At 36.2% G+C, this 16,440-nt stretch overlaps 2 protein-coding genes across 2 annotated transcripts; one reads left to right on the forward strand and one right to left on the reverse strand.

The window, feature by feature from the left end:
• The first annotated feature begins 4,098 nt into the window (after window positions 1-4,098).
• On the forward strand, window positions 4,099-8,825 carry mterf2 (mitochondrial transcription termination factor 2). Its single transcript, XM_051870677.1, has 2 exons — window positions 4,099-4,211; window positions 5,842-8,825. Exon 2 carries the CDS (start codon window positions 5,912-5,914, stop codon window positions 7,040-7,042), a length of 1,131 nt encoding a protein of 376 aa, XP_051726637.1. The 5' UTR covers window positions 4,099-4,211; window positions 5,842-5,911; the 3' UTR covers window positions 7,043-8,825.
• Window positions 8,826-11,198: 2,373 nt separating this feature from the next.
• On the reverse strand, window positions 11,199-15,427 carry zgc:153031. The gene is made up of 7 exons (XM_051870678.1): window positions 15,167-15,427; window positions 14,347-14,396; window positions 14,134-14,239; window positions 13,474-13,600; window positions 13,276-13,391; window positions 11,914-12,041; window positions 11,199-11,675 (listed from the first exon to the last, which is right to left on the reverse strand). The coding sequence occupies exons 1-6, from the start codon at window positions 15,271-15,273 to the stop codon at window positions 11,963-11,965; spliced, it is 585 nt and encodes a 194-aa protein (XP_051726638.1). The 5' UTR covers window positions 15,274-15,427; the 3' UTR covers window positions 11,199-11,675; window positions 11,914-11,962.
• Window positions 15,428-16,440: the final 1,013 nt, after the last annotated feature.

The following is a 16,440-nucleotide window of genomic DNA, read 5'->3' on the forward strand; positions in this document are numbered from 1 at the left end:
GAGCTGTTTCACTAATCTGTGTTTCCACACAGGACCACCATTGAAGCTTTACGTGACATAACCGTGTCCATCAAATCCGTACTGTGCTCTATAGACACCATCAGCCTTTCTCTCACTAACTGCCGCTGTTTACACAGCCAGCTGTTAGACTAGGATATTAGATTCAGCAGTAGATTCAGACTTTGTTGACACATTAATGGAAACCGAAGAGAAATTAGAACAGGAAATATACTACATGTCCACAGTGAGGAGAAAAATGAAAATGTTTACGGATCATTACCAAGATCTCTGTCATGGGAGACATGATGTTAACGGTTGCAGTTCAGTAATACTAAATGCTTCATTACAGATGAAAGCATGGGGTATATGATCAGTGATGATGCTGATCGCACATGATGCAATTTTAAACAATAAATGCAGAAAAGAGTATTATATGTATGCCATCCTCTGTAAAGCATATTAGGGATTGTTCACCAAAAATGATCATTTTGTCATCATTTACTCACCTTCAAATGATTTTTCATTTTTGTGTGAACTATCTCTTTAAGACCCATATGTTTGTCTTCATATGAAATCAGCTTTGATGCAGGCTTTATGGTGTGTTTATTTTTTAAAGCGCCATTTGCTTACTGTGTACTCAAGATTTGACAAGGAAACAAACCAGCCGGTCTAGTCTTCTTTGCACAAGAAAATGTCACGTGTTTCAGTAGCTGTTTTACATACCCTCGTGCTTGAGACTTGCACACAGAAGACACTTTTGTCATCCATTTAAGCATTTACAAGATTAATTGTCAAATTAAATTTTGATATTGAATACCCTTTTGCAGTACTTGAACATCCTTTTGAGTAAGTCTTACAAATCTGTTTTTTCACCTCCAGGATGGTTGATGATGAGGTGAAAGACAAAGGTGAAATTGCACCATAAAGGCATAGTCCACCAACACCCCCCCCCCCCCCCCCCCCCCCCCCAAAAAAAAAGAAAAAAACTTGTTTGAACTGCCATTTTTTTGGTGAACTATTAGTTTCCTCTCAATTTTCACAATTACATTTTTTCATGAACATTATGCACTAATTATTGTGTAAAAATAAAGCAGTGGAAGGATCACGAGGAGAGACCTCATACTCTACGTCTTTGTGGATTTAAGTGCTCTTCCTTCCTCTTCAGATAGTTCAAGACCTCTTCCTTGAACAGATGCAGATTTTTTCTTAGCTATCCTTTTTATAACCACCACAATACCAACCAAAAAAGCCAGTGCTAATAGGCCTCCAACCCCTGCACACACAGCATACATTGTCAGGCTAGTCTCAGGTTCAGGCTCAGGCTCAGGTTTAGGTTCAGGGTCAGGCTGAGCTCTACGAGATGATGACTGAAATTTTAGATTGGTGACTTGCCTAAATAGACACATGTCCATGTACTCTTCCTCCATCACAAATTGATGTTCTACCTCATCCTCTTCATTACCACCATCATCATTGGAAGAAGTATCCTCATCATCAATGATCTCATCATTCAGCAGCACCACGCACCAGTACATCCCATTGTCCTCCTTTTTTGGTTTAGTAAAGGTGAGAGAGGAATATGTCTGTGAGAAGTTTAACCGACCCTGTAGATCATTAGGTAGTTTTAAAGAAGGATCCCCTGAGTCCATTATTTGGATGTCTTGGCCACTAGTGTTTCGATACCACAGAACGCTAGTGTACTCCTCTTTATCTTTCAATTCTGGTAAAGACATGAAGTCACATTGGAGAACCACCTTCTCATCTTCTGCAGAAAATGAAATATCAGCTGACTCACGCAAAGGGCACACATTCACAACATACTCTTCAACGAGGAAGGTAGAGAAACATTTATAGCTCCCAGAATGTTCTAAAGTGAGAGAGGGAATGACTAGGGAATAATCTTCTGAATTCTTGTTTGTCAACACGGACATCTGATTCTTGGTTGTCCCTTTGAGACTTAACGGTGCAGATGAGTTAACTTGTCCAAAAGGTGTTTTCCAGTGGCTCTGTCTGAGGCGGTCTACTGAACATGCAAGAGCTATGTTCTCTCCTACAGAACGATAAACAGTCTTCATCTCAGGATCTTCTGGTAGTCCTATGGTTTGGAAACTCCTGCATTGACCTCCCTCCATGACCAGGCAGTAAAAACGAGGTCTGTCCTGAATAAACTCATCTGAAACGTGTAAATATGAGCCTTCGTCATGCACCTGGATAAGGCTTTTAAGCTCAGGTTGTAATGGCTCCAAAGAAATCTGAGTATCCATGAACAAAGATATGCTGTGACCATCTTTATACCATTTTACTGTCACGTGTTTTCTGGAACCCGTATTACATACCAGATTTGCACCTGTTCCAGGTGTCAGTGAAATTTTCTGTAAGTTGAACTCCTCGTTACACACGTAGAGATAGTGTTTACGATAATTTTCCATAGTTTTATCACTCCAGCACTCTCTGATGTAAGTTCCAGAGTCAGAGAACTGAAGATTTTTGATCTTCAGACCAAGCAGACCTTCAACGTCATCGGAGATATTGATCCGACCCTTAAAGGCATCAGGTGGTGAAATTAAGGGACTTGAGGATTGACCCAATAGCTCCTTTTTTCCAGCATTCAGTCTGTAAACAGCAATGTCATCACCAAAGCAAAAACCCATCTCCAGTTCCTCACCAAGCGCTTTGAAAATGGGCTCTGGGTCTTCTTCGGCGAGAGCACACACCAGTAGCAGAGCGAGAAGTATCACAATGTTCCTTGTTTGGATCATCCTGTTGTACTTTGTCCATCCGTGAGACTGCTTTCTGCCTGTTGCCTTCCACATACTCAGAAATTTGAGTAACCTGTTTCTGAAGTTTGGCATTAAGATCCACCCACGTTGGGATGTTGTCCTTCTTAGGAGTTTTTTCTTTCATTTCTCAGGTGCAGTTTTTCTTGCTTTTCGTTCCTTATCCTCCCTTATAACCCAGAGCACATGGTTATCATTTATCTTTCCATTTAAGTTTTGTCTTTTAATCTTGTGAGCTGTTGTTGAAAGTTTTATCTCATAAATCAAAAGAAATTTTGAAATATTGCATAGACAAAATGCAATGTTTCAAATGTTTTGCAATGTTTTACTTTCTCTGTCTTTAGGTTATATTTTGTGTATGTCTATACACTTTTGTTAAAAAAATAAAGCAATTCAGTCTGTTTGTTAATTCTCAGTTGAAACTTAAAAAAGGAACATACCTTTTTTCCGAGTCAGCTTCAGTCAACCATTTCAGCAATGTTCTGCAAGAACCAGATTGTTTGCATACAAGGAAAAACATTCATAAGATTGTTCACTCTTGTGTAGTACAACATATATACAACACATATCTAGCAGAGTGATTAAATATACAATTAAAGTGTACTGCCATGTCTAACCAGTTGTTTTGTGATTAATCACTATTCAAGTCAAGTTTAAATTGTTTTTTTTTTTTTGGAACTTGAAGTCACCACGACTTTAAATGGAGTCGCAATGGACTATCGCAACTTCCATTTCATGCCGACCTTGTATATGTGTGACCAGTATGGCCTCAAAATTAACCTATGTTTGAGAGATGTCTAATATGGTTTCTTAAAAATGTTTCTTTATGAGAGACAAAGAAAAATGAGTCATAGTCTTTAAAATAATGAACATCCTTTGTCTTAACCTGTGCCTTGTACAGGTACCTAATAGTCTCTGGGGGCCGTGTGAATGCAAAGCACTTTGTAAGTCGCCAGATTGTAGAGACTTCAAGGGTGGGCTGAATGAACAGTTTGAGTAGACAGGCATGATCCAGCATTGTGATTAAGCTCCAACTGTGACTCACCCTCCACTGCCGTTCAAACAAATTGCTTTCTGTGCTGATTATAGAACTCACAGTCTCTGATGCCATTTTAAGCAATGTTTCAGTTTTGAAAACACACAGTCGCAAAAGGTTGCTGTTAAAAATATCTGTTAGCTTAAAATTGTTTGGGTGCCATTCATAAATGTTCATATTATATTAGTGCCAGTTTTGACTATTTTGTAGTTGAGGTGAATGGTCAGTTCATATTTCTTTCTGCTCTGCTCTATCAAAATCTATAAATAAAAAGGTTTCAATTTTCCTCCCGTACTGAGGGTGGCGCTTGTTGTGCTCAGACCGCATGGCCGTCACAACAAGAACAAGAGGTGCTCATGTCTCCGCTGTACTGACGTTTGACAGCTGTCACTGCAGAGGTAATGATTAGTCTGATATACCGTATGTAAACGTTTCAGATGTTATTGCCGACTAATAATAAATGCAAGCCACTGTTAGACTGTGGAGTTTGTTTCTTTATCTCGATGTCACGACTTGTGTTTCGTAACTGAACACACCCTTCCCCTCATGTTCTGTTGAGATTGACTTGTGTAATGATCATAATGATAATAATAACAAAATTATTCCCACTTTTTCTATTCCTTTACTATATATATAGTATATTATAATACATTATTATATAATAATGTAATATATATTGTTTTTTATTTTATTTTTTTTTACAATGATTTTGTTAATGTTTATTGCATAAGTCTCATATGCTCACCAATGCTGCATTTATTTGATTAAAAATACAGTGAAAACAGTAATATTGTAAAATATTACTACAATTTAAAATAACTCCAGTCTTCAGTGTCACATGATCCTTCAGAAATCATTCTAATATGCTGATTTTGGTTGTATTGTAGAAAAATGTATTATTATTAACTTCGATGTTGAACACAGTTTTTGCTGCTTCATATTTTTGTGGAAACTGATACATTTAAAAGTCTGGGGTATAAATTAAAAAAAAGAAATTAATATTATTTTATTTTATTTTATTAAGCAAGAACACATTAAATTCCCCACAAGTGACAGTAAAGTCATTTATAATGTTACAAAAGATTTCTATTTCAAATAAATGCTGCCTTAGTGGGCAAAAGAGACTTCTTTCAAAAACATTAAAAAACCTTAATTATTCCAAACTTTTGATGGGGTGTATGTATTATTGATATGTACTATGTAAGGAAAATCTTAACATATGAAAATACTCTCTTAGACTGCAAATATTTTTCATGTTGGGCATTTCAAGTATGTTATTCTGTTATTCTCATTTAGAATGCATTTTATTGAACAAAAATTTGGATGCGCCCCTCAGTACAAGTTGAGTCATTGATATTTTCTACTGTTTCTCTAGAAGCCAAAGACTTTTAGAAGCCAAAGAAATTTATGAGTATATCTTCTAAAAGTTCATTTTGTCAAAGTTTTTCTCAACTGGGAGTATACAAGCACATAGATTGCATCAAAGAAAGAAAGAAAGAAAAAAGTTTCTTTAAAGGCATGAAAGACGCTAAATGGAACATGAGGGTTAATAGTTTCGCCTCTCTCAAATGTCATTCAAAAACTATTGGGACATCCTGATCCCTCAAGGTATCTAGTGTTTTTGTTTTCAATCTCAAACAAAATATGTCATGATCTCATTATAAAGGAACTGTCTAACTATGTAACTTTTTCTGTTTGCATACCAAACAGTGGTTGTTGTGTAACTTCCCAGTTTCCTGTTATAAAAACCCTTGGCTCTTTTGTGATATTGACATTTTGCGGGTGTTGGCATATAGAAAGCTAGTTAATATCGGCTGGCAATAATTAAATGAGTACCAGGGCATGTGTATGCAGTGCATCTTCAAAATAACATCCTATGGCTAGATGATTTGTAGTGTCTGAATTCTCATTCTGTTCATTAAACTCAAAAGGTTGTGCATATGATATCAGCTTTGCATGAGTAAATAGGAATGAGGAAGTGTTTTATTAAAATAGTTTGAGACTGAAATGTTTTTCCACTTCTTTCAGGCACATCACTTGCGTGCAATGCACACAATTACCCAAAGGTCCAACCCACAGACCTGTAGATTGTGCAAACATGTTGCGATTAGTCACGACATCATTGTGTCTCTACTGCCAGCGGGCTCAAGTAACACCTTCACTTCTCACAAGGCCTTACTCCTCTATCGTTCACAAAGAGAACCTGGTTGCTATAGACGCCCTGTACGACTTGTCCGTAGACATCAGTAAGGTCCGAAAACTGAAGGGATGGGTGTTGCGGCAGAGCCCCTTATACGTGAGGGAGACTGCTGCCCTGCTGAGGGACATGGGGGCTAGTGGGCCTGTCATCGCACGTGTTTTGGAGCTCCATCCTGAGGCCATCCTCTGCAAACCTGAGCAAATGGAGGCACAGAAAAAGCTGTGGATGTCTGTGTGCGCCAGCCAGAAGGATCTGGTTGGAATCATTGAAAAATTCCCTGCCTCGTTTTTCACCTCGTTCTCTGATCACGACAACCAGAAGGCCAACATCATGTATTTCCAGACTCTGCATCTTAACAAACGCATCATTAGCAAGCTCATGGCCAGCGCCCCTCAGAGCTTCAGCCGACCTGTGAAGCAAAACGAGGAGATGATCCAGACCCTGCAGAAGACCTATTTGGACTTGGGTGGGAGGGAGGATAATATGAAGACCTGGTTGCAGAAGCTGCTTACTCAGAATCCCTACGTGCTTCTGAAGCCCCCCGAGGTTCTGCGCGATAACTTGACGTTCCTGCGCGACAGGGGCTTCACCAGCAATGAGCTCTTGCGGCTGCTTTCCAAACTGAGGGGATTTGTTACTGAGCTGAACCCTGAAAGCATGAGACTCACCCTCAGCTACTCCCAGGAGACCCTGGAATGCACAGAAGCAGAGTTCAGGGAGATCGTACTTCAGTGTCCAGCCTTGTTATACTATTCTGTGCCTGTACTAACTGAACGCTTTACAGGCCTCCTCGCTGCTGGAGTAAGCATGGAGCAGATCATGGAGACTCCCACAGTGTTAGAACTGACAACGCAGATAGTTCAGTATCGCATTCAGAAACTGCGATCTTTTGGTTATGATGTACGTACTGGCAGCCTGGAAGTCCTCAATGGCACCAAAAAGGACTTTGAGATGAGCAACGGGAAGCTGCATCTTAGGCAAGAGAGGCCACTTTTTAACCCAGTAGCTCCACTTCGAACGGAAGATTAAATATGGAAACCTGTTTCCACCATAAAATAAAAAAATATAATAGTAATGTAATTGTGACTTTTAATCTCAATTCTGATTTTATTCTCATTTCACATAATTCCAAGTTTATATGCTGCAATGTTTTAGTTAGTTTTGGGTTAGTTCAGCCAAAAATGAAAATTCTGTCATTAATTACTCACTCTCATTTCGCTCCAAACCCATAAGACCTTCGTTCATCTTCATCACCAATGATGAGCCGGCGTTCTGATGTAGAACCTGGAAGCTACACTGTGTGTACGTCAACTGCGTAGGAGACTGGCATGGAAGAGAAGAAATTGTTGAATAAAGTCATTATTTTTGTTTGTTTTTTGCGCATAAAAAGTATTAAGTTTGAAGTACTGTAGTCACATGGACTATTTTTGCGACGTCTTTACTACCTTTTTGGGCATTGAAAGTGGTAATTGTGTTGCAGTCTATTGATAGCTCATGGATTTCATCAAAAATATCTTAATTTGTGTTCCAAAGATGAACGAAGGTCTTACGGGTTTGGAACGACATGAGGGTGAGTAATTAATGACAGAATTTTCATTTTTGGGTGAAACTTTAACATCTCTTTAACATGAAAAAAGTCAGAATTGCGGCAAATAAAGTCAGAATTGTGTTTTTAAAAACTCGCAAATCTGAAAAAGTCCTAATTGCATGTTTTTTTTAGCATACAATTCTGAGTTTATTTGCCACAATTCCAAGAAGCAAAAAGTAACAGTTGCGAATTGTGATAAACTCGGAATTGCATAGAATTGTGTGCAAGTTTATAAGACATAATTCTGACTTTATTTCTCGCAATTACAAGTTTATATTTTGCAATTTTGAGCTAACATCTGGCAAACTTAACTTATTTTTCTCAGAATTGCAATTTTTTTTTATCTCGAAATTCAGACCTTCTTCTTCAATTGCAAGGTTTTTACTTTACACACAATCCTTACTTTATTTCTCACAATTCCAAATTTATAGATAGAGAAAAAAGTCAGAATTGACAGATATAAACACAAAATTGTTAGAAATAAAGTCTGAGCTGTGAGATAAAAAGTCAGTTACCTTTTTTAAGTTTTTATTTCAGGTCAGAAACAGGCTTCCATGTTAGTGCTAAACAGAATATTAACAGCAGTTTCTTTTGTTTTCTGTATGAATACATTTATTTATTTAGATCATTCATTCGCTGAAAAGGATAAATGATTGAAGGTTTTGTTTATGTTGTGGAAGACGAATCTTACCAAATAAATGTCAACCCATATTGTGCTCAAAGAAAATGTAATTTTTCTCCTTTACTACATTGTAAATGTACATTTTTGCCATTGTGGCACTGAGTCATTAGTTGTAGTGACATGTTGTGCCAAGTAATTTATGTAGCTTTTGAAATTCCTCATCAATGTCTCTAATAATGAACAATATAAAATACCTCTCGGAGGTATGCATTATGCAGATAAATATTCAGATCAATGAATGTTTACCCGTATGCTGCCGTCAGAATCTCATTTGCAAGCATTTCCCAATATTTTGGCCTCTGGGCAGCATTTTGAGATAATTTTGTGCTTTTTAATGATTAGACTAAAGACTTTACTGGTATCTATAATGAAGTTACATTACATATTGCCTTTTGGCATCTGCTGTTTACGCGGTGGGCTTTATGATTTCTTTAATGGTAAGCTATTAAATTTCTGACAAGTTTCTCATAGCCTCTGTGAAATCAAAATAAGAACATTTTTTAGCTTGATTAGAGCTGAAAATTAAATTAATTTATGCATGACATTTTGGGCAGGTTTCATTCATTTATTGCTGTTCTGATTTTTCTACATCTCCAGATTTTCTGTCTCTCTTTTTTGTTCCCTATTCTTTGTCCACTCCTAGTGTACGGCTCCAACCGGATGGCTGCTTTATCCTGCAAATGACACTTTGAGTTATACCCGAACACATCGGAGGTTAATAAGCGAGGGTATAAATAGCACTTTTTCATTTGAAATGTGGCAGTGGGTATTATTAGCAAATGTTACACATTGATTTTATGGGGCATAACTCAAGGAAATTATGAAAATAGATGACACATGCAATTAAAGTCTATAATTTCCTGCCTTAGACTTTGCATGCTGGAATATTAAGGTGGTAAATATTCCATGTCTGAGGTCATGCTGAAGCGCAGCGCTGTCCTCTGTGCAATCTGCTCTCAGATCTCCTAATCAGAGTGGTGTCTAGAAAAATGTGCTTTATGTAATCATGAGATTGTTTTTGTAGATGTCAGTGTGAACATTCTGGATTTAAAAACCCAAACAAATGAATTCAGTAAAATTAATTTATGTTCATCCTAAATTAGTATGACATAGTAGTCATTTTGTATCTTATTTTAGCTCTGTTCACTCTATATTAAGGGTGAGAACTTTTTACTCCAACATAAATGTCAATTTAACCTTTTGTATATATATAACATTTATCTTGGTCTCATCACTTCAGAGTATTGAGTCCCAGTAGTCTTCATCTTTGTCAGCATGGGCCCTGGCAAACTCTAGATGGGATTTTTTTGTGCCTGGGCTTTAGGAAAGACTTCTTTCGTTGATGGCACCCATGCATGCCATTCCTCTGCAGTGTACGCCGTATTGTGTCACGGGAAAGTCAGCCCAGTTTGGCTTTTTACTTCTTTAGATAACTGCAGTGAACTTCTTTTCACCGATTTTCTTCAACCCTTCTCATCAGAAGATGCTCCTGTCGAGTTGTTAACTTCTGTGGATGACCTGAATGTCTCTGTTAGATGGTTGCAGTTACATCTTTTTTACATTTTTGTACCACTTTTGCTACAGTATTCTGACTGATAAGTAAAGCTTTGCTGATCTTCTTGTAGCCTTCACCTTTCTGGTGTAAAGAAATTATTTTCTTTCTCAGGTCTTGTGACATTTCTCTTCCATGTGGTGCCATTGCTGACAGCATGAAATGGGAAGGGGTTTTAACACCCTTTTATAGTCAACTGTCTGCTGGACACCTGTGTAATGAATAATTAGACTCACCTGTGGTTGAATTCTTGTTAAATTAGACATTTGTAGTCTAAAATTTAGCTTTGCTCCAGAGACTTTCAGTGGGGTGTACTCATTTTTGCATCACCCTAATTTGAGTAAAACTGAAATTTTGTTCTCTAAGTTATATTATTAACCTTACTTTCATGTTTTAAGTTAAACAGATGTTATATAAAACTTAGTCTTGTCAACATTTTGGAAATTGTTTTTGTATTCATTGAGATATTGTTTAAAATGTTACTTTTCAAAGGGGGTGTACTCATTTACGCTGAGCACTGTATATACACACACATACCCTGTGGGGTTCAGATATGATTACATTTACATACATACATGTGCAGATTTACTATTTATATGTATGTTTGAGTAAAATGATTTTTTTTTTTTTTTAAATTCTATATACTGCTGACAACTTTTCTTCTCAATTTCAAATAAAAATATATGACATTTAGAGGATTTATTTGCAGAAAATGACAACTGGTCAAAATAACAAAAAAGATGCCATGTTTTCAGACCTCGAATAAGGCAAAGAAAACAAGTTTATATTCATTTCAAACAACACAATACTAATGTTTTAACTTAGAAAGAGTTCAGAAATCTATATTTGGTGGAGTAACCCTGATTCACAGCCTTCATGTGTCTTGGCATGCTCTCTACCAGTCTTTTACGCTGCTGTTGGGTAACTTTATTAAAGTAATGTGAAGTGTAGTCAAGGAAGCGATTGTTTGTTAGATGCCTTGCTCAAGGGTAATGAGAGTCGGAACTGAGACTCAAACCTGCGACCTTCAGGGTCATGTCCTACTCACTAACCATTAGGCCACAACTTTTAAGATGCCACATTATGCCACTCCTAATGCAAACATTCAAGCAGCTTGGCTTTGTTTGATGGCTTGTGACCTTCCTCTTGATCCCATTCCAGAGCTTTTCAGTGGGGTTCACAATGACAATGTTCCCCAACTCAGAGGGCTTTGTTTTTCCCACAGGACAATGCTCCATGCCACACAACCAGGCCAATAAAGGTGTCATAGCCAGCCCAAACTTCAGATCTTAACCCCACTGAAAACCTTTTTTGTTCCTAGCTGCTGACTCCATCTAGTGGGGAAAGTCATTCGCTGTTAATGTACACTGAACATGCAGATTTTATTTAAATATATATAAAAAAATAACATCCCATTATTTGTGGTCATTAAGTTGTTTCACGCTTAAAAATTTAATTTGAATTAGAAATGAACTTTAATATAGCACCAAAGATTTAATTTAACAAAAAAACGAATCTAAGAAGTTAAATACACATCACTGAGAACTGCCTATAAAGCACACACACATACAGCAAAAAAATGAATACTAACTGCAGTAAGGCACTGAGTTCACACAGCAGATGGTATGTACACACAAACCATATATGCCTCCTACTGTGTCCCATCCTTTGATTCACTTGTGTCACCATGGTGACAGTGAGATGAGTAACAGTGGATCTGGTGAGTGGTCATAAACTGTTGCATGTGTAATCGTGAGGGAAGTGCTGCTCATCACTGGCAGCATTGTCTGAGTCCATCTGCTGTTTCACATCATGTGTGGTGTGATTTCTTATGTAATAACTGAGCAAAAAAGATGACAGTAGGGAAATGGTCTTCATAGGGTTTATATGAAGAGCTAGCTGCTTTGAAATGGTTATGATTTGGATGGTGAAGTACCACCAGTTAGCTGCTAAGAGCCTTTGAGTTAAAGTGTTCTTCTGTGCAATATTGTTAAGATTCTACAAAGCTGACATAACTGTATTAAAACCAATAAAATGCTGTAAAATACTGTTTCAGACTATGTAAACATCAAACAAACCCAGCATCATGTTTGACAGTCTGGACTTCCAGTCCTCATGGCTTTGGTTTTAAGCTTCTTTCTTGAAGACTTGAAATTGAAATTTAATACCATTTTCTTCATGAATTTCATCTGGTACTCCAGGAAAGCTTATATAAAGTAAATATACAAAGACAGGGTTATTATAGTTGTCAAAAACTGAAATTAAAAGCATAAAACATTTTCATCGCTTCAAACTCGACTTGAATAAAATAAAATATAAAAAACTTTAAACTTATTTTATTTCTGCAAGTTTCCAAAGCGACTGAAATAAAAAAGAATAAAAACAATCCACCTTATTCCTGACTAGCCTACTGCGTTTCGAATTATGGGTTGCACTTCCGGTTTGAGGAACTTCCATTTAAAAAGACTGAAACGAATCGTTTCAAATCATAAGGTTGCTCTACAAATAAAGCTTATCCGTCAGTTTGACTGAATGAGCTGTCAATTTTTCTTTCATGTTTTATTTTCAGACATCATGAGAATAACGTAACGCTTGGTATTTTAACGTAAACTACGTTATAACAAGAATATCTATGGCAAGAGCTCTTTTCAGTCGCTGCTTTCTATCCTCGTGATTATTTTCTTTTGTCCCTTTGCATACCGCTGTAATAGTATGAAAAAGGACAACATATACTGCACATCTGTGGTCTGTTCTCCCGATATAATTTACGATATATCCCATTAATAATTCACTGGAATGCACGAAGAATCTCTCGTTTTTCTCCTCAAAGCCTCACGTCTCTTTCCAGGTTTGTTTTCACAGGTAAATACAATTTATTATCTGTAAAAATGATGGAAATCACTTTGAAATAGTATCACGCAATGCTGAAGTTCATGAACATTTTTTATTAAACCAACGTATATTATAATACAGATATATATCACTATAGTTATATTTAACCCGTCCGTTATTGCTGTGGAAAGAATCGCGCTTTTTAATGGCCTGTTGAAAGTACCTTGTTGATGCTTTTACACTTTTAAATGTTCTTTTAATGTTCGTTGGTTGAAAGGTGAGTAAAATAATGTCATCTCATTGTACCCAGTTTTAAAAAAAAAACGTAGGCTATTATTGCGTTCATAGAGCGAGCCTTTCACTGACTGTTTACAGCTTAACGGAAGTTACACCCATAATTCGCGCAAAGCGTCATGGGGCGTAGGAATAAGGTGGATATAGACATTTAAAAAACTATTAGAATGAAAACGGAAAATGTAAAAAATAAAAATGGATTCAGAATAAACTATTATAGTATTACAGTGATAATAAAGTAGCAATGAGACCAATTACATTGCATATAAGTGTTATCTTTGAAACAAAATTAATAAATCAGAGGATAATCCTACCCTTTTTGTTTTCTGAAAATGTTGCGGTCAAACTTTGGGAAAAACACATCACAGTCAAAGTTGGCCATGATGTCAGTGAGATAGATGAGGTCACACCATGGATGCTCAAGACTTTCCTAAATAGCACAGTTACAATATAAACTAAATTACTGTATTAACATTTACAACAGTAAACATTACATAAATCAGGCTTCTCACCTTATACACTTCTGGACCCCCTAAAACCCAGATGGTCTCTACAATGTGACATAAAGGAGGCTCAGAAACCAGGCGAATTACTGACCCAAAATCCTTACACAGATAGTGGGCACGTGGAGGCTCTGTACTGAAGTGATGCAAAATAATCAAACAAACTTGACGTACAGTAAATAAACAGAAATCATACGGTACTGTTCAAAAGTTTGGGGTCAGATGGTCAGTCAATGTCTTTGAAAGAAAAAAAAAAACCTATCAAGGCTGCATTTAATTGATCAAAAATACAGTCAAATCAGTAATTTTGTGAAATATTATTACAATTTAAAATAACTTATTTTATTATATATAAAAAAAGTGATTATTTCTGGAAAAACTGACATTTTTAGCATCATTACTCCAGTCTTCAGTGTCACATGTTCCTTCAGAAATCATTCTAATATGCTGATTTGCTGCTCAAGAAACATTTCTTATTATCAGTGTAGAAAAAGTTGCTTTATATATTTGTGGAAATTGTGATACATTTAGCATTTTGTAACATTCACTTTTGATCAATTTACTGCATCCTTGCTGAAGAAAACTATTGATTTCTTTTCTCTTACCAACCCCAAACTTTTTAACAGAAGTGTAGATGCAAAAAAATAGTTTATAAAAGAATATGCTTACTTCAGCTTCCTGCTCAATACCAAATTGATGCAATTGGCCAAAGGGAAGATCGTCTCAGGACAAGAGAACCAGGAGACTCTGCCCCAGACAACCAGGTTCTTCTTTCCTGAGGTGCACCAGAACAAAATCTTTTCATTTATTTTTATAAAAATTAAGATCACTGCGTTAATTAGAATATAAATCAAACCAAACATTAAATATAAAGCCCCTTACCAGGTGCTGACACGGCTGTAATTGTATCCAGAAAGAACTGAAATTCTTTTCTGTGAACAACATGAGCACATTAGACATATTGTGTGCCTTTTGGATATATATTAATGCAACTTTGATAACTGCTTAGTGTGCAAAATGCAATTTGAACTGCATGACAAATATCTTTGAAGTGTTCAAAGAAGAGGGTCTGTGTGCCTAAATCAGAGTTGATCCAAGGCCATCCTGCATGCATTGATCCTTTTTAATATGTAAGGCTGAAGAGGCTTATACCAACACAATATTCTATACCAGAAAGATTTAAAAAAAATCCTAGATATGCTATCTGTCTGCATGCTGTTATCTCTTATCTGTAATGGGCGGGCATTGGGGGGCTCAAAGTTTCCGCCCCTCTAATTCAAAAACCTGCTGACAATGACATTCAGTTAGAGTTCTAAAGATCAATGGCATATTCCGCGAATAGGATACCAAATAGGACCTAAAAATCAATAGTTGTATACAGTCCAGAGGGTCAAGACCTCTCTGACAGAGATTTGATGTTTTTAAAATAAGCTGCTTTACATGCTAGGCTTTTTTATGTTATAAAACAGTTTATATGGCTTATCTAATTTGTTTCACAACATACAGTACATGATATATGTGTCTCTAATGCTAAAAAAGTAAGCAGAGAGCAAAGTATACGTCGAATGTTCCGATCAAATTTTCGTCACACATCACGTCGTTCATGAATTAATCTGATTATTCATTCATGTCTAACATAGTTTACAAAATACATCTATTCCAACTGGATTAAGTTGCTATTTTAATTTTGGGTATCTCTTACGGAAGACTCCAGGGAAGCTGTCCGTTCTTTCCTATGCCCATATCACTGCAGGCAGCCGCGATGAGCCGGATTGGTTTGCGCATCTCCTCCCCCTCCATGTTCATCATTTACGACTTTCACTAAGAGCAGCTTAGCTGGTTTATGTTACAAACTACCGTCGTCCATTGGGCTGGATGAGGTGTTTGCATCCTTATCGACCTCAAACCCAGTTAGATTATGGGGCTTTTAAATGTCTGTTTGGTTCACCATGTGACATCCAATGGGAGTGGCTCTGATTATAATAAATGGTGTTTACAGAATTACAAACAATGTAAAAAACAAAACAAAATTCGTATTAATACTTATTTGCTAATATTTGAATTCTTTCTTTTCTTTTCTTTTCTTTTTGTGCCACCCTAAAAAACATTAGCCTATATCAACTATACCTTTATTAACAACACAAATTTAACCTGTTTTGATAAAAATCTAATGTACATTGTAATTTGTACCTATTAACACTACTTTCATTAAACACAAGTAAACTAGATAGACTAGTTAACTAGTCTTTTGTGGTGGGACACTAACGTTCAACATTTTGAGGTATTTAATTAAAAAAAAAAAAAAATATATATATATATATATTCAGCAAGGACAGAAATAAATTGATCAAAAGTGACAATAAAGACCATTACATTGTCACAAAAAAATATTTCAAATAAATGTTGTTTTTCTTTAACTTTTTTTTATTCATCAAAGAATACTGAAAAAATGTTATTTTCCAAATAATAAGCAGATATTAAGCAGCAGAACTGTTTTCATCACTGATAAGAAATGTTTCTTGAGCACCAAATCAGCATATTAGAATAATTTCTGAAGAATCATGTGACACTGAAAACTGGAGTAATGATGTTGAAAATTCAGCTTTACCATTAAATACATATAAGTTATTTTAAATTACAATAATATGTCTAAATATGCAGCCTTGGAGAGCACTAGAGATTTCTTTTAAAAAAATTCTTACCTACGCAAAACTTTTGAACAATGTATATTGTAAACCACGTATTTCTGGAAAGCAAGGACTGCATTACTCAGTATTTTCCAGGTATCTTCGCTGTAAATCTATATTTTAAAATTTAAATATCTATATTTTAAGATGTAGTAATAGGGCATAATCTAGGGGAGTAATCTGATACATAAAAAAGATTACATGTGGTCCGTTACTAGCCAACACTGATAATGAATGTTAAGAAAATTCACATTTTTTAATAATATTATTTTACATGTGAATACTGATG

The sequence above is a fragment of the Ctenopharyngodon idella genome, chromosome 18 (assembly GCF_019924925.1).
Source record: "Ctenopharyngodon idella isolate HZGC_01 chromosome 18, HZGC01, whole genome shotgun sequence".
NCBI classification, from domain to species: Eukaryota; Metazoa; Chordata; class Actinopteri; order Cypriniformes; family Xenocyprididae; genus Ctenopharyngodon; species Ctenopharyngodon idella.

Bases quoted from the DNA above. Each gene is read 5' to 3' on its own strand.
- zgc:153031 (XM_051870678.1), bottom strand. From the start codon at position 15,273: ATGATGAACATGGAGGGGGAGGAGATGCGCAAACCAATCCGGCTCATC. The intron at 14,240-14,346 runs GTAAGGGGCTTT...GGTGCACCTCAG, and splicing joins TACAGCCGTGTCAGCACCTG to GAAAGAAGAACCTGGTTGTC. The intron at 13,601-14,133 runs GTAAGCATATTC...GCATCACTTCAG, and splicing joins GTATTGAGCAGGAAGCTGAA to TACAGAGCCTCCACGTGCCC.
- mterf2 (XM_051870677.1), top strand. From the start codon at position 5,912: ATGTTGCGATTAGTCACGACATCATTGTGTCTCTACTGCCAGCGGGCT.